Source organism: Hemicordylus capensis, chromosome 2 (assembly GCF_027244095.1).
Source record: "Hemicordylus capensis ecotype Gifberg chromosome 2, rHemCap1.1.pri, whole genome shotgun sequence".
In the NCBI taxonomy this organism is placed as follows: Eukaryota; Metazoa; Chordata; class Lepidosauria; order Squamata; family Cordylidae; genus Hemicordylus; species Hemicordylus capensis.
Window position 1 is genome coordinate 392,857,028 of NC_069658.1, and position 25,083 is coordinate 392,882,110.

The 25,083-nt window shown below is 45.0% G+C and overlaps 2 protein-coding genes across 2 annotated transcripts in view; both read left to right on the plus strand.

Moving 5' to 3' along the window:
- The window catches only part of TRIM65 (tripartite motif containing 65), a 31,410-nt gene extending 28,003 nt beyond the window's left edge, over positions 1–3,407 (plus strand). The window contains exon 6 of the mRNA XM_053291250.1: positions 9–3,407. Coding sequence (XP_053147225.1) covers positions 9–640 — 632 coding nt within the window. The 3' untranslated portion in view covers positions 641–3,407. The remainder of the gene's footprint in view (positions 1–8) is intronic.
- Positions 3,408–4,430: 1,023 nt separating this feature from the next.
- The window catches only part of TRIM47 (tripartite motif containing 47), a 28,025-nt gene continuing 7,372 nt past the window's right edge, over positions 4,431–25,083 (plus strand). The window contains exons 1-5 of the mRNA XM_053291249.1: positions 4,431–5,672; positions 15,760–15,855; positions 17,861–18,091; positions 21,697–21,892; positions 24,987–25,058. Coding sequence (XP_053147224.1) covers positions 4,986–5,672; positions 15,760–15,855; positions 17,861–18,091; positions 21,697–21,892; positions 24,987–25,058 — 1,282 coding nt within the window. The 5' untranslated portion in view covers positions 4,431–4,985. The remainder of the gene's footprint in view (positions 5,673–15,759; positions 15,856–17,860; positions 18,092–21,696; positions 21,893–24,986; positions 25,059–25,083) is intronic.

Sequence of the window (25,083 nt, forward strand, 5' to 3'; positions counted from 1 at the left end):
GCCCACAGATCAACAAAACTTGACTTTTGATCCAGCTACAGCTAACCGATACCTGCAATTGTCTGATCACAATCGGAAAGCCAACCACATTCAAGGTTTTCATAGTATATGCCCAAATGACCCACAGAGGTTTGAACCATGGCAGGTCATGTGTGCCCAGAACTTCAGCCAGGGCAATATCTACTGGGAAGTCAAATTATCTGGAGACTCTGCTATTGTTGGCGTAGCTTACAAGAGGATCCCGAAGAAGAAACGAACTGGTCGTTCCACATTCACCATTGGGCTGGATAAGTTCTCCTGGGGCTTGCATATCCAAGAAGACTGTTATTTCGCCTGGCACGATGGCAAATCTGTAAAAATAAAAGCGCCTTTGTGCAAATTCATTGGAGTCCTGTTGAACTATGACAATGGGATCCTGTCCTTCTATGGCATAGATGACAATATGAAGCACCTCCATTCTTTCTACACCATCTTCACAGAGGCCCTTGTTCCCATTTTCTGGCTTTGTGAAAGCACTGCTGTTACACTTTGCCAAAAGCCGCAACAAGGTCAAGTCGTAATGGATGGAATGTCTCCTAACTTGGAAGCAGCTGCTGCTACTGTGGAGAAAGCACAAGAAGAGAGAGCTCCAGAACACTGAGGGCAAGTCTGAGTTTTCAGGGTCCTTGTTTGTGCAGATGGTTTCTGTCCTTCATACCTCCCTCTCCCTAACTCTTCCATCTGAACGTGTGGCAAGTGTGCAAGAAACTTGATAATTAGAAGATGCTAATTTGGCAACTCAGAATGGAGTTTTGCCCCTCCTGGCCATCCATTGCTCTTGGTGCAAAATGTAGCTTTTCGAGAATCTCTTCTTGTATTAAGAAACTAGGCAGAATCCAGTAACTATGAAAAGAAGCAAGAGACCAGAGTGAACAACAGTTTTTATATTTCAGATAGCTAAGCAACCACTCTGGTGGGGATCCCATCCCATATACCTTATTTACCTGAATCTAAAACTAGGTTTCCCCCCAAGTTCTTTGATGTTAGAAATTGGGCAAGTAGCTAAGCATTCTTGCTAGGAAGTTCTAGAGCCATGATATCCTGCAGTACAAAAGCAACAGAGCCTTGTGGTACCTTAAAGAGACAGAATTACTATAGCATAAGTTTTTATGAACTACAGTCTGAACAGTACTTCTCAGTAGGCAGGTATACTCATAAATACATGGGTATAGAGAAAAACATTTGTACACATCACATCAGAGTCAAATGCAAGAGGAAATGTGACAGACTTAGTCTAGTAACAAGTTTAAAGCCTGCAAGACAAAAATGGTGATCATAGACCTGAATCAAGATGCAGGTATTTGTTTTTCAAAGTGTACCAGAGTTAATTATCTTAGCACTACTAGAAGGCCATTGTCATCAATCAGTGCAACTGTGATTTGTCACCGTGTGTGTATGTGTAGATATATCTGTCTGTGTGTGCATATATACATGCTCTCACACACATTCCCCCATACACCTGCCTACTAAGGATTATATTTCATGTGTCTGATGAAGTGGACTGTAGTCCATGAAAGTTTGTTCCAATAATTTTTTTTAGTTTTTAAGGTGTCCCTAAACTCTGTTGTGTTCACTAAGTGAGTCCTATCGAATTTAGTGTGACTGCTGAGAAAATACATTTTTGTTTGGGCTGGTAGAGTTCTTCTACCCTCTTCCTGCTCCCAACATGGACTGAATGGGGAAGAGTACTGCCTGAGATAAATGTCTATTCTAATGCTTCCTAGCCACATTTTTATTCCTGTGTTGTGAAAGGGGAAATAATCGGAATGGATGGTGACTTCCCCAAGGCGACTTCCCCTCTAGTTTATAGACAGGGCCCCGCTAAAAAAATCCAAACTAGTTGTTTGGATGTATCTAATTGTGTTCCTTGGCTCACTGTGGGATAGCCTGGTGTTTTCCACTTTCTTGAGTCAGTATTTGAAGGGTTTGGGGGAAATATCTTGCAGTTGCCATCACGTTTTCCCAAACCCCAAGGGTTTGCTTTGTCTGCCTGTAGGCATGAGAGGACACCATCTCTTTGGCTGTCTCCAAGACTTTAGAATGCCCTCCCTAGGAAGGTGTGGTCTACACCTCTCTGATGCCCTTCTGGGTGAAGGCATATTTGTTTCACTAGGCATTAAATCTGTCACTGACTTCAGATCCCACCCACCCCCGCCACCTGCTGTTTTATTGGTTCTTCTCTGCTACTAAAGGTAAAGTGTGCTGTCCAGTCGATTTTGACTCCTGGCGCTCACAGAGTCCTGTGGTTTTCTTTGGTGGAATACAGGAGGGGTTTATCATTGCCTCCTCTCGCGCAGTATGAGATGATGCCTTTCAGCATCTTCCTATATCGCTGCTGTTCAATATAGTACCAGCAGGGATTCAAACCGGCAACCTTCTCCTTGTTAGTCAAGCATTTCCCTGCTGTGCCACTTAAGGTGACTCTCTGCTACTACTGTGCTGTTTTTTATTGATTCTTGAGTGGAGGGAGTGGTTTCTCAGTGTTTTGGGAAGTACTGTCTTGACTGACTAATATAGTTGCACTTTTAGGTTCAAACAGTGGGGGACTTATTGGAGTTGTAAGGGCACACCTGAGCTGTTGCTTTTGTCCTGATATGCCATAAAACTACTTAAGCAATTCCAGTGACATCACACTTCAGCCCAGCTTGCATACAGGATAGACAGTTCAATAGTATATCTACATCTTCTGTTCTGATAAATTGGGTAGATATGGCTTCTCTCCACAATATTTATTTTCATTGGGATATGATGCTGCCAAATAAATTATTAAACAACGAATAGTGGTTATGGAGAAGCAAGCTCCATATCCAAATCTAAGTTTTGTGGCCACTAGTAGTATTCCAGGCGGCTTCTCAAACTACCCTTAGCCAGCTGCGTATCTCACAAATCTGACCACTCTAAATCGAGGGAGAACTTTCTCGCTGGTGTGGCCCAGTGCCCTGCCTTCTGCCATTTTGGATGGCAGATTTAAGAAAATATTGCTCAGGAATTGACTATGCCCATGTGGTTCAGGCAATATTGAAACTATTTCACATATTTTTCTATATTGCTCATACTATAGGGGCATTCGTATTGCCTGGATTGAACCACTTAAAAAAAAATACACCAGGTCGATCAGAAGAGCATTGCATCTCCTTTCTTCTGGCAGACCAGTATATAGCCATTACAGCTGGGGTAGCAAGATTCTGTGCAGCAGCTTGTAAACTAAGACGGGAGAATTGACTTAATTTGTATGAGATCTCTGTATGTGCTGATGTTTTATTACCTGCTGCTGTTGTTTTGATCTTATTTCGTTTTATTTTGATTTTTACTTTTATCTTTACTTGCTGACTGCTGGTCACTAACCGTAATAAAAATCCATCCATTCATTCATCTATCTTCTGTTCCCTTACACATCTTCCCTAGCTGCCTCAGAGTGAAGAGCAGGTTTTTAAAAAGGAGTCCAGGTATGGAGGGGGAATGCAGCTGTTTGGACAGACACTGACAATACAGAGATTGAAGTATGCCCACATCTGGTACGCGTTGTGGAGGTTTCTGCGTGAACGTGATTGAGATTCAGATTTTTACTTGACCTTCAGGGGATCATAGGTGCTTGGAAGGTTAAATTAGCTAAGAATTGCAAGGAGCGCAACTATAGGCTGTTATTGTTCCCTTCTAGCTGTACTTTTACAGGGGATCTGTAGAGGGTGCTGGTTGGGTATCTACCGAGTTGGCAATTCCTCAGCAAGACTGTGCTGAAATGCTGACGAAGGTCCACCAAAGATAGTGGGATGTTTCAGGTAAAATAAGCCTACTTTAATGAGCACATGTATGACACTTTCAAGGATGTGGCAAAAATGAAAATGGATTATAGTGTGCCTCAGCATTTCATACTATTATTTCTTTAAAATCCACACCAGTCTTCGGCAAAAAAAGGTTCTCAGAATAGTTTGCATAGCAAAAGGCATGAGAACACAGTTCCCTATCCCAAAGAGGCTGAAAGACACAAAGGTGGCATCACCAACAGTTAGTGTGAGCAGTGAGGACAAACATTACCATGTACACTGCTCTGGGATTCTTGGAGGAAGAGTGGGATATAAATGTAAACAAACATTAAAAACAGTTACTGGAGGGTTACTATGTTGAGGCTAAATTCCTTTGCTAAATATAAGAGAGTCACAGTTACCATTTTAAAAAGGTGCCTCTTTGTTCAGTCAGCAGGGATGATAACCAGATATACATCTTATGTTCTAGAACATAGAATTTAAAAGTGAGGTCGACAGAAACAGGCTGACTGAAATTCTTGGAGCGAAAGCTCTAAAGAGAATGCATATGTCACCAGTGCCATCTTCTTTATTGAGCATCTCTGTTCTTGCCTGACAGGACTTTAATACACTTATACATTAAAAACATAGACAGAAAGCAGGCAGCGTTCACACCACCATCTGCTGTAGACATTCATGGGGCGGCAAAAGTTAGGTGTGGTGTCCTGATATCACCTTCCACATGTTGAAGGGGTTCTCTCATTCTTTGGAGCCACCCAGCCCACTCAGCAGCTTCTTTTTCAGTGAGTCACTTTCACGAGAAAAAGTCTGGATGTTGGGAAAGACTTTAATGCGAATCCCGGTTGGCTGGCAGAGAGGTCTGGCCCTTCTGGAATTTCGGCGCGTAGTGGGGGCGAGGGGGGAGCGTTTCAAAGCGAACCTTGAATGAAAGGACAGCGTTCCTTTCCCCTCATAACTGTGGGAAGAGTACAGTTAAGGAAGACTCCTGCTGCGGGCGGCCATCAAAGGGAAGGCAGGACCCTGCAGTCGCGACTCTCCTTTGAGGCTGGCCGGAGCTGGCTGTTGGTGACATGAGTTCCTGAGGGGCGGAGTTGGGCTCTCGTCCGCCCTGCCCTGCCCTGCATCTGGGAGAGGGACCAACCCAGCCGAGGCTCTCTCTGCCTCCTGCTCTCCTCCACCAGCATGGATGCGGGCTCTGGCCCCACCAGCTCCAATTCTAGTCTTCAGGAAGGCCCTTTCAGCTGCCCCATCTGCCTCGACGCTCTGAAGGACCCGGTCACCATCCCTTGCGGCCACAACTTCTGCCTGAGCTGCATCGGAGTGCACAGGCACCACCCGGGGGCCGTTACAGGATCCGCGGGGCAAAGTACTTCTCGGTGCCCCCTCTGCCAGGAACCTTTCCCGGCCGATCTCCAGCTCCGTAAAAACCACATATTGGCCGAACTGTTGCAGCTCCGCCAACAATCCGGCGGCCCGAGTAGTCCGAGCTCGACCATGTTCCCCGAGGAGGCGTCCTGCGCCTCTGGAAACCCCGGCAGCAGTCCCGAGGACCCCGATCCGCAGCAAGAGGAGGTGCTTTGCGACTTCTGCACCGAAGGCGAGCGAGCCCGTGCGGCGCAGTCGTGCCTGGTGTGCCTGGCGTCCTTCTGCGCTCCCCACCTGCAGCCGCATCTCAAAAATCCCGCTTTCCAAGGCCACCGGCTGGTGCCGCCCTTACGGCACATCGAGGAGAGTCTCTGCAAACTGCACCTCAAGCCCTTGGAGAGCTTTTGCCGGACGGATCGGAGCTGCATCTGCCAACTGTGCAGGGCCCAGGAGCACCGGAGCCATGAGGTGGTGGCGGTGGAAGTGGAGCGGGAGCACATGGAGGTGGGTAGGGCGGCGGCGGGCAAGGCACAAAGGAGGCCCTTTGTGCAGCCTCACTCCAGGGTAGCGGAGGGCGGGGAGGAGGGGGCGCGCGCTGCCGCTTTCCCCAATCCCGGCTGCGCTGAGATACCTGCGAGAGTCGCGGCGGCTGCTCGGCTTGGTGGCATTTCAAGGGATGCGGGTTGGGGAGGACCGGGAAGTTGCTGCCTGGAATGAAGCGGCGGCAGGAGGAAGGAACCCTCGGCTGGAAGGGCAGCAGACCGTAGAGTCTAGTTTTGAGATGACTGCAAGCTACGCCCAGACCTACCTAGATAGCCTTTCTACTTTAAAAGTGCGGGCACTTTTCACCTATGTATTAAGGAGAGGGAAAGCACTCTTCACATGCTCAGAGAGAGAGAGAGAGAGAGTCTCGTTTTTAAAGAGAAGAGGTGTTTAGGCTCAGGCTCCTCTAGAAACCCAGTCCTGTAATCCTAGAAACTTGAGGCCAGCTGCAGTTACTGGTGAGAGCGGGAAACTCTGCGCCTCCGCGGAACTTATTTGGTATTTTTGATGATATTCGAAAAGGAGACGTTCAGTCACCTCTACCTGGAAATTATTCCCTGGACCTCGAAGCCTTTCCCTAAGATGTTTGGAGCTGGTTGTAGTTAGTGCTGGAGGAAAGCACTCTATTTATGATCAGAAGCACTCTCTCTCCGTTACCATTGCTTTGTAAGTTTTGTGACTGAGTCTGGGAGTCAAGACCGAAAATAGCTCTGGTGAACACGTTGCCCTAATATGTGCAATGAATCCCATTGCCGAAAACAGGTTCTTCAGCAGAGTCTTCTTGAGTTCTGGCAGCAGAGCAGGATTAAGGGTTAAGGTCTTGGGGAACTGGTCAGGAGAGCATTTTTTTGTCTGGTAGAAATGAATCTTAGCTCAAGCACTGCTGAGGAGGGCAGGTGTTTCTGGGCATCCCCGTGCTAAGATGGGGAATCACGTGCCTGCAATTGGAAGCAGAGTGAGAGCAACTGGCAGAACTCAGACCCAAACCACAGCTAGGCTCCACATCTGATCAGAGCAGCAGTACTGGGGGGCGGAGAGAGGGTGTTTTCCCTCCCTCCCATGCTGTTTCCACTCAGGGGTTATATCAATTTTGAAGGGCAATATAAATTGAGGAATGGCCTGAGGATGGGGTATTATTTGGTTTTTGATTGTAATTTTAATCTGCTTTTAATGATTTTTGATTTTAATTATTATGTATTTTTTTTATTTTAGTGTAAACCGCCCTGAACCGCTTTAGGAAGGGCGGTATATAAATCGAATAAACAAATAAATAATACAAATAAATACCCCCTCCCTCAAGGCTGCTGCTGCAATCATATTTGAAGGGGATTCCCACACCTATTTTAAATTAAAAACAAAAACTTGGGGGATCTGGATCACTGATCCCTTGCACTATGTGTGGTTTGGTTTGAATCTAGGGAAATGGTTTATTTAGCATTCAGAGAGGAGCAACCAAAATTCAGGAGCAAAAGCAGTGTAGGAAACTGGGGAATTCCAGATCAGAGATGTCAAAAGGAATGGGAGAGAAGATTAAAGCACAAACAAAATGGGAAGGGGCTGTAAGCTCAGTGGTGGAAGAAGTCACCAGGTTCAATCCCTGGCATCTCCAGTCGAAAAGTTCTCAAATAGCAGAGCTTGAAAAGAACTCTGCCTGAGGCTCTGAGAGTAGACAGAACTGAATTAGATGGATGAATGAGCCTATTTGTTTGTTTAACATATTTATATACTGCCTGTAACCTAGGCAATTCACAGCCAAGTTAAAATATCCATAATTTAAAATCAAACCGTTAAAAACAACCAAACAAATTAAACTTAAAATCACATGCTATGTTCAACACTTGTACAGTGTACACAGCTACAGGTACACAGGGTTGTAACTGTAACTGAATGGGGCAGGGGTAGGGGAACACATTTCACTGGGCCCCAGAGGGTGAGGGCAGCGCCACCAGCTGAGTGACAGCTTGCTCTTTGCTCTCGCCTTCTTGCCTCTTGGAAGAAGGTGGGGAGGTGGAGGGGACAGGATCCCATCTTCACTTTTTGTCCCATGGCCCGCTCCAACCTTACTATACCCCTGCAAGTATTTATTCACATGTTATCTTGAACACCAGTACAGCAGTACACTTCCTGTATGCACCAAGCATCTGAGGAGCCTGTACCCAGGTTTACTTTTTAAATGAATGCAGGTGAAAGCACGATTCACACATTATGTTCAACACTCATCCAGTGAGTACACTTACAGTTATTCACATGTATTGATCACAGGTACAGCAGTAACTTCCTATCTGTATGATGCGTTTGAGGGACCTGTTCCCAGGTTTACTTTTAAGGTGAATGCAGGTATAGTCATTCACACAAAAACGTGTACAGACATCTGTACACTCAGTACAACATAATAGCCCTACTCATATAAGATCATATGTGAATACAGCCCTCCAGAAGCGCACCGGAAGTCCTGCCCAGCACTTCATTCAGCCGCTTGCAGGCACTGCTTTCCAGCAGTGTGTGTTGGAAGAGGAGAATGCTATAACTGTGATAGCAGGCATTTCCATGACTGGGAGGCTGAGGCCCTCCTGATATACATCTGAATGCAGTTACAGCATTCACCTCTTCAGATGAACACTGCTGGAACCATGAGCAGTGACTGCAAGGGGGTGAGTGATGGCAGGCAGGACTTCCAGTCTGCTTCTGGATGGCTGTGTTCATATACAGGCCTAACATCTGGCTCATGTCACTTTCATGTTCACTTTGGAACCAACTTGTCAGGATCAGCTCAGTAATTCAGAGTGGCCATGACAACTATGGGCCTATTCCAAGTGGTCTTGGAACCGACACATGTTGCTGGTCACATTCAATTTGGTTTTTTGCTCTGATCAGGATGGTGTTCCATGAGCCAGGTGGGATTTCCTCATTTTCATGGATGGACCACCTTCTGGTTAACATTGGTCTCACAGCCACAACACTGCTCTGCAGGGGTGAAGGACCTATTAGGATGGTCTGCCCGAAAAGGCAACTTGATCCAATTGGGCTGCTTTTGTATATAGTCTGGAAACTGCAGTTGGTACATAATGCAGCAGCCGGGTTGGTCTCTTGGGTTACCCTAAATGATCATATTACACCCTTTTAAAATGAACAACACTGGCTGCCAACAAGCTTCTGGGCGTAATACAAAATGCTGGTTATTACCTATAAGGCCCTGAACAACTTGTGGTTGCCATCAGCTTGGTTGGTGGCAGCTTGAAACTGGGCCTTTTCTAGGGTTGCCCCAGGACATTGGAATCTGCTTCCTAACTAAATTAGAGCCTCCCCTTCTCTGGATGTTTTTAAGAAGGACCTGAAAACATACCTGTTTAGTCAGGCTTTTAGTTTATCATTTTAATGTTTTGCGATTTAGAGTTTTTATCTGTATTTTAAACTGTTTTAATTATGTTAATGTTTTAATTGTGTTTTTAGATTGTGAACCACCCAGGGATTTGCATATGGGGCAGTATAAAAATGTGTTAAATAAATAAATGTCTGTCATTCACACACAAACACGAGCAGGTGTACAGACATCTGTGTACTTGTACAACATATCAATGTAAGGCAATTTCATATAAGTGAAATGATGGAGCTTCTGGAACAGATTAAGGGGCATCTGCAGAACTATGAAGTAGGTTCAGCAGCTGGAAGAAATCAAGATGTGATGTACAGAAAAGGTGTTTATAGAGCCATATTTAATTAATGGCAGGAGTTTGAGCACTTGGACAGAAATGCTGCTGGCACAGCCATATCTGGGGAATCCCTGGAATGAGCTTGTTATGGAGTCTGTAAAATTGGATTGAGGGTGTGAAGCACAGTATGAGTAATCTGGTATTGGGATATCAGTTTAGGTATTCTATATATACCCCATGGGGGTGGTGGGCTGCCACAGTTTTGGTACATCAAATAAACTCTTAACACAAACAGCAGAACCATGGCAACAAGTGCAAAGAGCTGTTGTTGGAAGGAGTCTTGTTTCAAATCAGCTCTAGGAAATTCTGGGATTCAGGGAAGCTAGCTATCAGTCTGAGGGGCTAGCAATAGGCATAGTCCAAGACAAGCTTTATGTTGCTGCCACTTCCTCTGCAAGTGGAAATGCTAAGGGGTGTGTGTGTGTGTCATTTTCAATCAATTATTGGCCTTAAATATATACTTGAGCTAAGTTAGATTATTTCACTTTCAATTGGTTAAATGTTAAGTTAAAACAAAATTGACTAGTTAAAAAAGCGAGTTGATTAGTGAGAAATATATGAAACATGACAGGTTACCTAGTAGCATCATGCTTCATTTTCAGATGCAGTTAGTGAGTATCTTTCCAGGATTCCACAGAGGCATACTAATTGACCAAGAACTTACTTTGCCTTACCCAAAATCACTGCTATACTGTACTCATCATATAAATTGCCCTGCTAACTGGGCAAAGAGGCACCTTTTACCGTGGTGATTCTCTTTATTTAGCAGGGGGAGAGTAACTCCACCCCCAGCACAGTACATCCAGTGACTGGTACCTACCTTTATGTTTATTTTTAGAACGTGAGTCTTTGGGGACAGGGATCCATCTTATTTATTTGTTTTTTATTTCTCTGTGTAAACTGCCCTGAGCCATTTTTGGAAGGGTGGTATAGAAATTGAATTATTATTATTATTATTATTATTATTATTATTAATAAATTTCAGAAAAATAAAAAAATTATAATACCACATTAGATCCTCCTTACCCTCTCCATGTGAAGTGCCTTGTGAAAGCCAGTGCATAGGTATATCAGAATAACCACAAAAAAGAGGTATTATCCATAGCCAGGTGACAAGTGAAAGCTGTTTCTCTGTTACAATTGTTAGGTACCAAAATGTGGTAAGTGTATGAAGTACATCCAAATGAGAAATAATGAAAATGCCTGAAAATCAAAATTAAACTGAAATGAGAAAATCAGATTATAAGAAAATGAGAAAAAGAATGTTCAGTTGCATAGCAGAAACTGTTTAAACATGTGCAGAGGACTATAGAGCTTTGCAGCATAGAATTGGGGGTGGGGGTTAAGGACTAGGCTCTCTGGGCCAGAAGATAGCATAGGTTATTTTTAAAGGATCAATTTTAATTTTAATATGAGGTGATTATTGTTTAAGAAACTGAAGACCAATTAAAAATGTCCAGAATTCTAAAGAATTTTAATCAAAAAATCACACTGGCACAAATCTCGATTAGGCTTGTAAACTTGTAAATAAAGGCTAACATTTACTTGCATATCTTCTGGAGCCTGTAAATTTAACAGCAGCAATGGCTCCCACTCTAACTGGAATCAGGTTGACATCCAGACTAAATTATACCTAAGTAGTCATATTGAAACTAAGTAATCCTTTAGAGCAGGGATTTTCAAACTTGGGTCCTCAGATGTTATTGGACTTCAACTCCCATAATCCCCAGCCCCAGTGGCCTTTAGTTGGGGATTATGGGAGTTGAAGTCAAATAACATCTGAGGACCCAAGTTTGAGAATCCCTGCTTTAGAGTAACTCCTGAGTAGTACTACTGCTGCTGTATAACTTAGTCTGGATGTCAGCCACTGTGTCTGCTTGCTTGCTTGTGCTTGTTCCTTTTCCTGAAGTTACTCTGCTGCCTTGTTGACTTCCAGAAAATGCCAGCATGATCTAAGGAACCCTGAAACTTGTAGTTCTTAAGAGACCATGTCTCATAGGAAGATACACTATGCTCTCTCAAAGTCGTAGAATTTCAGTAAAGAAATATCATTAGAATCTTTGGGAGTGGCTGTGTGAACTTTGAGAAAGCTGGGTTTCAATTTTTTTAAAACTTGTACTTAAAAAAAAAAAGTTAATGTTTAGTCAGTCAATCTTTATTATGGTCTTTGACCAATAACACAACATCTAAAACAATGTAAAATTTTAAACATAGCCATATTAATTGGATCTAACTATTAGCAAGCAGAGTGCAATGAACTTGTACTGTAGAATAACAGAATTTTGCAACTCTGTGTGTGTGATAGACAAATTCACATCTATAAGCAAATATTTGATGTAGAATTTGTCCCATCTACCTGGCAGATTAGGTAGAAGAGGGTCAATTAACCTAAGGTCTGTATAAAATACACACCGCAGGAGCACATGTGCAACTAACTCAATCTCATCAGAGTTACAGGGGCAATGTCTCTGCTCAGTTGGAATTCTACTGTATCTACCAGCTAAACATTCCGAAGGGAGGACATTCATACAGGCTCTTGAAAAGGCCTATCTATGTTTGGGAGGAAAGTTAATGTTAACTTTTTAAAAAAGTATAAGTTAAAAGTTAAAAAATTAAGTTTTAGAAAGTTAGTTAACTTTTTTAACTAGTTAAAGTTAGAAGTTGACAGCTGAAAATTTAACTGCTTAAAGTAACTGTCAGCAATTTAACTTTTAACCAGTTAATTAATTAACTAGTTAATTTCCATCCTCTGGTGCCTAGTAAGCTCTTCCCTTTGGTCCCTGGCAGGCTTACTAGGCGGCAGCAGTGGCAGATCCTCCTCCTCCAGCACCCCACCACCTGTGGCTGTTGTGACAGCACCATTTTAGAATTCCTAGCTAGTATCTATCAAGGGGTGGAGCATCTGGGAATTCTTAACTGATGGGCTGCAGCACTGAAGAAGTAGCTGCTGCTGCTGCCGCCGCCGCCAGTAACCTTACCAGAGCCCAATAGAAGAGTGCTTTCTGGGCAGCAGAAGCTACATCAGTGCTGTTGCTGCAGAAGATGGAGCTGCCACTGCTCTGGAGGACTGGTCTATCAATGGCTACTGGTCTGGTGGCTATAGGCTACCAGCCTCAGAGGCAAGATGCCTCTAATTACCAGTTGCAGGGGAGTAACAGCAGGAGAGAGGGCATGCCCTCACCTCTTGCCTGTGGGTTCCCCAGAGGCATCTGGGCCACTGTGTGAAACAGGATGCTGGACTGGGTGGGCCTTGGGCCTGATCCAGAAGGGCTGTTCTTATGTTCACTGCTATTGCCCAGAAAGCTTGCTTGGCCAGGTGCCATCAGAGGATTCTGCCCAGGGGCACTCCAAATCCTGGTGCTGCCCCTTCTGACACTTCCTAGGCATAATACCCTGAAAGAAGTGAATTAGAATGCTGAAACTGCCCAATTTGCCTGATATATTGTTGGTATGTATTCATTATGTTGCACAGTTTCATAAAACTGATTCATGTTTTTTGAAATTGAAAAATTTCCATGAAAAACTATAGCAGTGGAAAACTTTCTGCCCCACATCTTTGATACAGAGAGCAGGAAGGTGGTTTCTGGATCTCTGATTCTATATATTGGATGGTGCTTGTGTTGTGGCTGTGCACACACTTCTGGCACTGTTTTGTATGTAGCTGGCTCCTAGAGTGCTACCCAGCAAAGGGGAAAAATCATGTTCCAAAGCTACCAACAAGATGTATCTAATATAAAGACAACAAACATGAGGCTGAACTTCACTTTGGTAGATTCCATCTGGGCAGCCAGATTACACACATGCAAACAATCTGGTATGTTTGGGGAGAAGGCAGAAACAAAAGTTGGAGGAGAGAGTGTGATTAGTTCCGTCTGGTGTTAGCTGGGCCCAACCAGTTCCTGGTCTGACAGCTTTGGCTGCCGTATGATTGCACCAGTGGCTCATTTCTTCCCCTTGCAGCTCTTTCCCACAGTGGCTTAAACCAGCTTCTTTATTTCATTTGGCTCCTTTCCCAGATCCAGCTCCTTGCTCCGTTAGTCTTTTGTGTTCCACGAAGGGACTTTTCTTTTCCACCCCACCCCTTCCCAGATGGCGCTGACTCATCTCCCAAATTTTCACCCACTAGTTTTTAATTGAGCTGTCAGTTTCGGTTTAGTTCATCCTAAAGTACAGAGTAACTTGGAGAAACTCCACCTCCCAAAGGAACATGTAAATCCACGCTCTCTTGGGAGGATTCTTATATGTGGAAAGTGTTTTACAGCTCTTTAAAGCAACTTCATTTAAAGCTTTTTAAATGGAGCATTTAAGGGAGGGAATTCTTCTACAAATGACCCCAAGCAGGCATTCCCAGTCCACACTCTGCAGAGAGATCCCCATTACACTGGGGCATCTTTGTTTATCTGGTTGCAGTAGGACATATGAAGATGCCAAGTACCTGGAGCTGCCAAAGCAGTTAATGTTTAAAGGTTCACACTATGCTTGTAGCTCATTCTACTAAATGTGTGCAACGTGATGTGCATTAAAAAGTTAGAAGGGAGAACACTCACTGGGTTAACGTGCTACAATATGCCATTTAAAGTGCCTAAGCTATCCTTGTGGAATCACACCCCTGTTCTTTTCATAAGGATTGGATCTGGTGTTCTGTTCCAGCACCCCTAATATGCAATACAAGCCCCATGCAGAGGCAGAAGCCATGGTAGCTGTGAGCTGGACTGCTGTGGTTTTTGCAGTGGGAGGAGGTCTTCCTAAAACCACACAGGCAGGCATTATGGGGGCACTGGGGTGGGGGCCAGGACCATCCAGGAAGTATGACACACGCCATGTGGGGAGGTACAAAATGGTGACAGAGGAGATAGAGTGGGCTAGAGTGTGACAAGGGGTGGAGCAGGACTAAAAAGGCATTGAAAGGAGTTGAACAGATGGTCCCATGGCTCAGTAGCAGAGCACAGTTGCATACAGAGAGCCTCAGATTCAACACTCAGGACCTCCAGTTAAAAGGGTACTCTCGGGGAGCAAGGCTAAGAAAGAGGCTCTGGAGAGCCATTGTCAATGAGGGTAGACATTGCTGGGTTAGGTGGCCAAATAGTCTGACCCAATATAAGGCAGCTCTTTATCTCATAGGCATTGAGTACTTCTCTCTTGCCAAGCAACCATAAATTGTCTCTGGTTCTGTTATGGAGCCAGTGCAGTCTGTAGCTGAAAGATGGAAGGGAATACGTCTGCTCACTGCTTTCCCCCCATGAGTAAAATGTTATCACTCCTGGTGGAAGGGAAGAGACAGAGGTCTTCCTGTGTGGCAAAAATAGATTGCTTTTGGCTCTGTGTCAGGGATTACCACACTAGGGAAGACTTAAACCATTGTATTTATTTTTAAAATGGTAAGTCTCACAAACTCTGTTCTCACATACAATACCATGTGTGTTTGTGTGTGTCAGAATTCACCTATTTGTGTGTTGTGGTGCCACATAGAAAGAAGTACCCTTACAGTGGACAGTTTTGTGTTTTTCTCTATTTATATAAATATGCGTGTACATGGAGCAACTATTCCCCACCAGATATACCAGAATCTGGCATTTTGATAAACAGTCTGGAGTACATTCCAGCTTTCCTCCCCTCACACTTCCTTTCAAAGAGATCTATGGGTTATTATGACCTTCCCAGATAAGCTCTTTCCATGTTATTCTAATTTCCTTGCTTTCTGGTCTGCGGGAAGGTGTTGATACGATTTGGGCTGGGGCTGTTTCATTCACGGATACTGCAGTGATTGTTCTTTTCAGTGCAGCCTTCTTTATCTCACTCAGCACATTGTTTAAATGGAGCCTGGAGCAGTAGCGCTTTGCTTTTTGCAGCTTTCTCAAAATGGGCAATTATCCAATCAAAATTCAGATGTTGGACAATTGGAAAGTAGGGGATACAGCTTCCCTTACAGATCTTTAGAAGATTGTTACTCTTGCAAAAACAAACGGATGCACAGTACATCATGATGATGATCCCAAATGCAAACTGACTCATGTGTCTTTGATAGCCCACTAGGGGGTTCCACAGCTATGGTGTAGCAAGTGAAATGCCACTTCTTGGCCCCTGAAATCAGTAACCAGATGTCCATTGGGTTTTGTCTCTTGGTTGAAACAGGTTTAATTTTAGTCCTTACAAAAATGGACTAATTGTAAAGATTTATATGTAGCCAAGGGATTAAAATACAAATGTGCTTCTTTTTGGTAAATGAAAGCTGGTATTCTTTTATTTATTTATAAATCATATTTATATATCACCTGATACATGTATCGCCAGGTGGTGTATACAATTCAATTGTTTGTTTGTTTATTAATTATTGAAAGGCCCAGCGACCAAAAATTCTGAGCAACGTTGAGAATCAACTAGATGAACTCGAAGTCACTATCGCACAGACAAAGAGGACAGTGGATCTTATAAAAGTAAGATGACTTCATTTAATTTCATCCAGAGAGTGAAAGCTAAGATTTGAGCTCCCCTCAGTGCTCTGTTCTCTGCAGAACTCCTGGCTATATCCCCTAATGCCAGGAGGGTACATGGTGGAGGCTGTCTCTAGAATGGCTATCAGAGATGGTTTATCCACTGAATCTATACAGTTACAGTACTGGTTCTGCCCTGTTCAGAGGCGTAACTATAGGGGGGGCAGGGGGGGCACGTGCCCCGGGCGCCATCTTTTCTGGTCACGTGGGGGGCGCCGCCATGACAAAAATTTTTTTTTAATTTTTTTGTTAATACAAATGTTTCCTGCTCAGTGCAGCAGCACTGCAGCAGTCAAGGGAGCACGTCAGCGCCCCCTCCCGCACGAGCGGTCCCTTCCGCGCTGCCCGGGCCCCCCCCCCATTGCTTTGCAGGCACCTGGCGGCCAGTCAGTGGCCTGGCATGGCGGCGGCGGCGGGTGCTTGTGAGGAAAAACCTAAGTATAATGTAGTATGTTGGGGGGGGTGGGGAGGGGGCGCCATTTCAGTGCTTGCCCCAGGCGCCGTTTTCCCTAGTTACGCCTCTGGCCCTGTTCCATTCCAGTTTTGTGAGTTTCATTAAATACAGCATATAGAGAAGATCAAAAGTACTCTTGCACACACAGGTGTACAAGTACACACTTCCTGTTACACAAAACATGCACATTTCCTGAGCGCTAATGTACACGTGCAGCAGAAGTAAATGGTGCAGCTTTTTTTGCACGGTATCACTTCAGTCTGCAAGCAAAGAATCACATGGTTGTTCCCAAAGGGGAACTCCCTGTATATATAGAAGAAGCATGTCAGAGTGAAAGTTTGAAGGGGAGCTTTCTCCATGACATGCTAGTTATTTTGTGGAGATACTTACCCATTTTAGGAAGCTGAAAAAATAAGATCTGGTTAGAATTCTAATAGTAAGATTCACAACCGCTCAGTGATGTTAACATTTTCCAATCTCTTAATCATGATTAAGAGGTTAGAGGCGTTTCTTGGGTTTATGCATATCTTTTCCATCCCTCTTTCATCTCCCTCCTTTCCCCTTTTCAGCATTAATTGGTTTCAAACCCTAATTTATAGCTAATCATGGTTGCTTAATCTGTACAGGCATAACACAAGCCATGGTTGTTAATGGACAGGGAAGGAAGGGGGGTATTTGCTCAGGAGAGTGTCTCAACAAGACCCTGACCTGGAGGAAAGCCTTGTGGAGGAGGAGGCGCATGCCCCAGCTGAGACCCCCACCCCTGTTTAAAGCCCAACAGATTATGAGCAGCCAGAGCTTGTTGCCCTTCCTGCAATCATTCTTTTGGGGGGACCTGGAGCTCCCCAATGGGGGGAATGTTTAATTGCCCCCAGAACCCCAGAAGTAGAGGCAACACCATGCCAGAGCCAATCTCCAGCACTGGAGGCAAAGTGCTCACCTGATTGCTTGAGGCTTGCCTCCCATTGAGCCTGCTTGGGAGGAAGAGAAGGAGGAGACCAACTCAGGTGCCTGCATCAGACTGACCTGAATTCCAGGGAGGGATAGGGCTCTTTGTTCCTACACACCCTCTCCATTTGAAGCCAGCCTTTGCTAGTTCAAGTTCCATAATGCTAACCATGGTTCCTTGCCGTAAGTCATTCAGTAAAGCCATGGCTTAGTTTGCTGGGCTAAACCCTGCCCCCACCCCCAAGTGTGTGGACAGAGAAAGATGAGCCTTGCTGCTGCCTTGGACCTGGGTACAGACAAAGAAAGAATGAAAGGGGAAGGGAAAGGAACTTGTGAGCAAGGGCGGGGAGGAGGAGGGAGAAGAGTGTACAAGCAACTCTTAAGTAGTTAGTTTTCTTTTATTCAAGTCTTAAATAACCCTTGATTTTATTCCCTCCCCCCACCCCGCCCTTTCTAAAAGGGAAGGTCTTGATTTGCACATGTTTTTGTGAACCACAGACTGTTGAATTGGTTTTAATTGGTATAAGCCCATCTCTGTGTATTTAGGGGACTGCTCAAAAGGAGAAGGAGAAGGTCAGCAAACTTTTCATCGAGACAGCCAAGGTCCTTGCAGCCTTTCAGAAGGAGATCTTCGGGTTCATCGAGGATGGTGAAAGGGCTATGCTGAGTGGGGCAGAGGAGGAGCTGCAGCAGAAAGTAGCAAAGCGTGCCATGCTGATGGAATGCAAGCAGAACCTGGAGAAGGTCCCCAGCACGGATGCTATCTCTTTCCTTCAGGTGTGCTCTGATTGTTGTTCCTGTGGATGGTTGACCTGCCCAGAGAAATTCAACCACAGGGGCAGCCCATGAAAGTTTGTGCTGCTTGTCTCTTTCTGCACTCTCCCATGTGCGCAATAGTAGAAAATGGGAACATCCATGCTGCAACTTCTCTCTTTGTGAAAGTTCAGGGGCAGCTTGGGAGCTCCAAGTGGGGGGCCAATTTTATTTCATCATATAAAGTTATGCAAGTGACCTTGGAAGCCTTCCAGTCCAATCCCCTGCTCCGTGCAGAAAACTGCTGCACCAACACAAACACAGCAATTTGTGTTTATGGTGAATTATCAAGGGCCATGTCTTAAATTATGCAACACCAAATTATTATTTCTTGTTTACACAGTCAGACAGGTGTTATTGACTGGTTTGTTTTATCCAGACATCGAGTCCTTCCCAAGGACCTGGGATGGCTGAATTTTATTGTCAGTTGTTATAGATATCGTCGCAGAATATAGGTAAAGCTGCTTTTTGTAATTGGCTGATGGTGATTTCTGTGGCCCCTATGGTGTTGAGGTGCTCTTCAAGGTCTTTTGGAACTGCACCCAGGGCGCCAATTACCACTGGGATTATTTTGGTCTTTTTCTGCCACAGCCTTTCAATTTCAATTTGTAGATCTTTGTATTTTGTGATTTTTTCTATTTCTTTTTCTTCTATTCTGCTATCCCCTGGTATTGCTATGTCGATTATTTTAACTTGTTTTTCTTTCTTCTCGACTACAGTGATATCTGGTGTATTGTGTGGCAGATGTTTGTCTGTTTGTAGACGGAAGTCCCATAATATTTTTACATCTTCATTTTCTTCAACTTTTTCAATTTTATGGTCCCACCAATTTCTGGCTACAGGTAGCTTGTATTTTTTGCAGATGTTCCAGTGTATCATCCCTGCTACCTTGTCATGCCTTTCTTTGTAGGCAGTCTGTGCAATCTTTTTACAACAGATTATTATTATTATTATTATTATTATTATTATTATTAAAATATGTATATATTAGTTTTCAACTGATATATACATATTTTCAACAAAAATGTTCTCAAATCAGTTTATATTGCAAAGGTGTGAGGAGCTGGTTCCTTGACCCCCAAAGCCTCAGAATCTAAGCACACAATCATGCACAAAATCTGGCTTTGCTGTCACTAGAGGAGGAGTCACTGTGGTTCAACAGGAGCCACAGCCAATCCTGTCTGTTTGATAAGCATACCTGTATGATACACATGTTTGCACTTTACGTTTTTAGGTGTATTCCAAGCATGTCTAAGGTATACATCTAAAAAATGTAATGTGTGAGATTGCCCTCCAGTGCCCTATTCATTATAGGCATGGTGCAATCTGGGCAGGAAGGAAAGCATCTAGCTGTGCACTACAGTAATGTTTGTACAACTATGCTACAACCAGTAATTGTTGTGTGAAATAGTCATCACTATAATGCAGGAGCATAGTAAGGTTGGAGTGGGCCCTGTGACAAAAAGTGAAGATGGGCCCCTGCCCCTCCACTAGAGATGTGCGAGCCGGCTTGTATCAGGCAGTCCGAGTTTGAAATGGACCACCCCCAGTTCTAAGAACTGGCCAGCGGGCTGGCTTGGGGGATATATTTGTAAAGGGGAATCCAGCTAGGATATCCATATATTTACTATTACAAGTAAAGGGGATTCCTTAGCCTAAGAAGTGTGTGTGTGTGTGTGTGTGTGTGTGTGTGTGTGTGTGTGTGTGTGTGGCAAAAGGGGAAACCTTTAGTTTCTCAACAGTGGGGACAGTGGCAACATCAGAGGCAGTAGCGGGGGCTCCTCTACCCTCCCTGCTGGCCTCCCAAATGACAGGCCGGGCCACCTGTGGCCTGGTTCAGGCCTCCGCACATATGCAGACACGCGAACTGGGCTGTAGCCAGCCTGGCCTGTCACTTGGGAGGCCAGCGGGGGATTGGAGGAAGCCCCCTGCCGCTGTCCCCGATGATGTCACCCCCGCCAGAAGGAAACTAAAGATAAGGATTCCCCTATTGCTACCCCCCCCCACACACGCACTTCTTAGGTTAAGGAATTCCCTTTACTTGTATAGGGGAATTGTAGCCAGAATTCCCTTTACAAGTATACCCCTGAGCCGGCCCGCGAGGTGGCTTGATGGCATGGGACCAGACCCGGTCCACCTGAGCCTGAACTGGCCAATATCTGGCTCACACACCCCTACCTTCCACTGTCGCCGCCTTCTTCAAAAAGGTGTGAGAGGGAGAGAAAAGAGCAAGCCATTAGGCAGCTGGTACCCCCACCCCCACACACCAGGGGCATTTGTTCCCTCCATGTTCAGTTTAGCTATGCCCAGTATAATGGGTTAGTGGAGAAACAGTATGGGGCTAGGGGTCATACTGCCAATAAATGTGGTGTGTGCATGCTCATGCTTAATAGTTAGTGAGGTTGTTCTCATGACCAGCTCTGCCTGGGCTAGTGCAGCCCTAACCAGGTAGAGCTGCTCGTGAGAACTGGCGGGATTGGTCCCAATCCCAGTACTCCTCAGTTGGGTAGCCTTGGTCACATGCACCCTCCTACCCCAGTATGTATGTATTTATTTATTTGGTTGGTTGTTTTCTATACCGCCCTTCCAAAAATGGCTCAAGGTGGTTTACACAGAGAAATAACAAATAAATAAGATGGATCCCTGTCCCCAAAGGGTTCACAATCTAAAAAGAAACATAAGATGGATACCAGCACAGTCACTGGAGGTACTGTGCTGGCGGTGGATAGGGCCAGTTACTCTCTCCCTGCTAAATAAAGAGAATCACCACGTTAAAAGGTGCCTCTTGCCACGTTAGCAGGGGTTGTAGTAGTGCGTGCAACCCAGCTGCCTGCAATCATTTAAATCATAGAGGCCAGGGAAAGGAGCGACCTGGCCTCTGGAAAGCCTACAATGCTCTGTGTGAGCAGTGTGGTGCATTGTGGGATTCCTGGAGGCCAGGCATCGTTCCCTCAGCTTCCAGAATGCTGCACTGCTCGCCGCAGCAGTGATTGTGTGAGCACACAAGTGGCGTGGCTTGCGAGGCACCATAGGTCATGTGGGGGAAGTTAGGACCGCTCCCTTCCCCCACCCCACCTGCTCTCCCAGGCCCCAAGAACAATGGTCGTGTGAATGACTTGAATGTGTGAAGATAGAGGTGGTTTTGAATTGTAGGTGCATGTGTTAATGTGTTGGAGAGGAGTAGACCAAAAGTAGGCTTTTATTTGCTTTGTGATCCATAACTTGAAGGGCTTCTACTAATAATGATCACAGTATTTGCAGAACTTGTCAGAAAAAAGAATGCTGGGAAATGTTTGCATTGGTTTCATTTGTAGAGGATGGGTAAGGGACCTTATAGGGAGGAGGCTTTCTTGGACATTGTGTTCCTGGATCTACATTTGGAACAGAACACGGTTCTGCCAACTGCTACAGCCAGTGTAGCTGCTGTTTCTCTCCCTCCCTCCCTCTGGTATGTCTGTTTCCATATCATGAGTTGCAGCCAGAGGCTCTCTGGGTGGAGGTGGGTCTGTGGAATGAGCTTACAATCAGTCAATTGCTGTGTCTTCTTTTCTTTTCTTTTTTTGGTCCAGGAGTTCCAGGCTCTGAAAATAGCAGCAGAGGAGAAAAACTTCCCATGCACAAGTTTCCCCAAAGAGCTGAGCTTTATTAAATCCAGCCAGGCCGTGTTTGTTGTGAAGGAGTTGCTCGTGAACATTTGCAAGAACCAGTGGGACCAGCTCTCAGGGAAGGGGGATGAAGAGCCCCTTCTTTATGGGATGTCAGAAGGTCTGTAGTGGAGGGAATGACATCCTTTTGTTCCACACAGAGCCCTAGGCATTCTGTGATGCTTTGATGACCAAATTCTTTGCTGACCTGTTACTGTTGCTGTGCAGTTTCTGCTGAAAGTATTTGTGAGTACAGAACAACAAGTATAGAGACCCCCAGCAACTGCTACTCCCCAGCAAATGCCAAGCTCTATTAGGCTGGTTCTCACAGCCAGGCTTGGACTGGCCCACAGGGCAACAGGACATCCAGGGGCGCCCCGTCTGCAGGGGTGCCCCATCCGCACTCGGCAGCAGTGAATACTCCCACCCTTAATTACCCATTCTGCTCAAAACCCAGCACCCTCCCCACATACATTCTCCACCACCCTCTCAGTGCCCCCAGTCCGGCCCTGCTCACAGCCAAAAGCTGGGTAGGAGGAGTGTCCAGCCAGGCTCCAAGGCCCGTAGGTGCTCCTGAGAAACAGCCGTGTCAACAGACACTGAGGTAGGCGAAGCGCAAAGTGATTGTGTGCTAGCTGCAATCTGGGTAGGATGGCATTAGCCCACACCTCTTGTGTACCCAGCATTGCGTCAAGGGTGGAGGGAAAGCATGTGTCATGCCATTCTACCCAAATTGGGGCTAACGCATGAGCACTTCCCCCTCTTGCTACCTTGATTTTTGCTGACACACGGCCGTTTATCAGGCGCATGCACAGGGCTTGGAGCCTGGCTGGACCCTTGTCCTAGCTCGCTGTCAGTTGTGAGAACAAACTCATTGTCTCCATATAACTTTGAACTTCTAGAAGCTTTGGCAGCCAGTGGGACTGTGAGTGGTCTGGAGGTATTAACAACTTGTACATTGACTCACTTCTTCCCCCCAGTTCTCAGAGTCTTCTCGCTAGTACTGCTCCAGTACTTTCTCCTCTCTGCCTTTCTAAAAGTTCCATATTCTTCCCATTAATGCAACTGCGGTAACCAGCCTTGTGTATATTCAGCACTTTTGCTTCATCTTTCATTCAAATAACTTTTACTTGCATAATTTTGCTTCTCTGTTGCAGTTTCACATTTGGGCATTCGAATTCACTAGACATTTACTTACATGATTTGTGGCCATCTTCTGTATCGCCCACCAGTATCTTATAAGGCGCACATAAAGATTTTCCAGTTGGCATTTGCTTTTAGAAAATGTATGTGAAATTCCAGCACCTTCAAAAGGAAAAGATGTTGCAGACTATAGCCACCATCTAAGAGTACTGAAAACAGTGCAGCTGTTCAAAATTGCATAACAAGACTCTAATTTGGTCTCAGGTTTCTGGGCCCCAAGCCTCAGCTCTTAAGGTTTTTTTTTATGAGGTTTCCATAATGACTCAAATAAATCAGAAGGCAACAAACAGACATCACCGGGTGTGGTCAGCAGTGGTTTGGGGAGCACATCCAAAGTGGCCTTCCCTTGAAATGGGGCCTTGTCTTTCAGAACATAGGGAAGGATTCCTTTATTGACAATATTTAGATTATCTGTACTGCCAGAATTAAAGAGTTGATGTTGCTGGCTCAAGGGGAGATAGTTGGCTTTGTTCTAGCTTTGAAGTGCATTATTTAAACTCCTAGTTGTTTGCATTTCCCCCGCGTATCTGCACAAGATGCTATTTCCCCTCCTTTTTATTTGGCTAATATGGTTACATTCTATAACTGAAGTAATCCTCCTCATGACCCTCAAGTGCTACCCAGAGAAACCATGACAGTGTGAGTCCTAGCCCAGTTTTGGCTCCTTTTCTGCTCAGGGCCTGCATGCCAAGGAGAGATGCATGCTAAGCAGGGATGTCCCAGTCACTGGTGAGACAGGAGAGGAGAGCTGGTCTGGTGGTAGCAAGCATGACTTGTCCCCATAGCTAAGCAGGGTCTGCCCTGGTTGCATATGAATGGGAGACTTGATGTGTGAGCACTGCAAGATATTCCCCTCAGGGGATGGAGCCGCTCTGGGAAGAGCAGAAGGTTTCAAATTCCCTCCCTGGCTTCTCCAAGATAGGGCTGAGAGAGATTCCTGCCTGCAACCTTGGAGAAGCCACTGCCAGTCTGGGTAGACAATACTGAGCTAGATAGATCAATGGTCTGACTCAGTATATGGCAGCTTCCTATGCCCATTGTGAGCATGGACAACTGCTCACATGGTGGTTTAAGGTGGCTTAAGTACCACGTCCCTTTTTTAAATCATAAAGGAGAGTGGAAGGATGTCCCAGTCACTGCTGAGACAGGAAAGCAATACTTCAAGGATGCCTAACAAGTCCAAGGTACTTACACCAACTGCTTCCAGACAATCGTATCTTCCCTCTGCCACACATACCTGTAAGAGCCAGACAGAGCAGAAGCATTTCCTCTGTGGCGAGTGAACACCTCCCATTCCACTCCTTATGTAAAGGGGAAAGGCCAAGGAAAGGGGAACAGTGGAAGGATACGAATAAGGTGGATATTTATATACCGCTTTTCAACAAAAGTTCCTAAAGCGCTTTACATAGATATAAATAAAATGGCTCCCTGTCCCCAAAGGGTTCACAATATTAAAAAGAAACATAAGATAGACACCAGCAACAGCCACTGGAGGGATGCTGTGTTGGGGATGAACAGGGCCAGTTGCTCTCCCCAGCTAAATAAAGAGAATCACCACTTTTAAAAGGTGCCTCTTTGCTCATTTAGCAGGGGACTAACTTGCAGACTCAGAGAATAAGTTCCCATTCAAACAGAGGTCTCTACTTCTTCTTGCCTCTATACCTTTGACATTGGTAACACAATTCTGAGTAATACATTTTGCGAGCCGACTCTGCAGTAGTACAGCTACATGTTAGCAGAATCTTGGATCTTGTGGGAGCATCCTATGGGATTGTTTTCTTATTGTAATGTAAATACTGTAAATTTAAGCATCTAGCACAGCATTCCCATTGATTGCTCAATCTGAGGTAAAAGCCAAAAACATGTGCCCCCATGTGGCTGTATGGAATAGTGCATCTGCCTCTGAGATCAGACTGCATTCTCTACTGTGAAATAACCTCTTTACTGTGACTTTTTCAGTTTTGCTGTCTAAGGTGCTGTTGTAAATGTTTGACAAATTCCTCTCCTCATAGTGACCAGTGAGTCCAAGATTTCAGAAAAAAGCAACCCTGCCTGTTTGGAGGCACGAGAATATTTCCTCAAATGTAAGTCTGCTATACATTCGTTCTC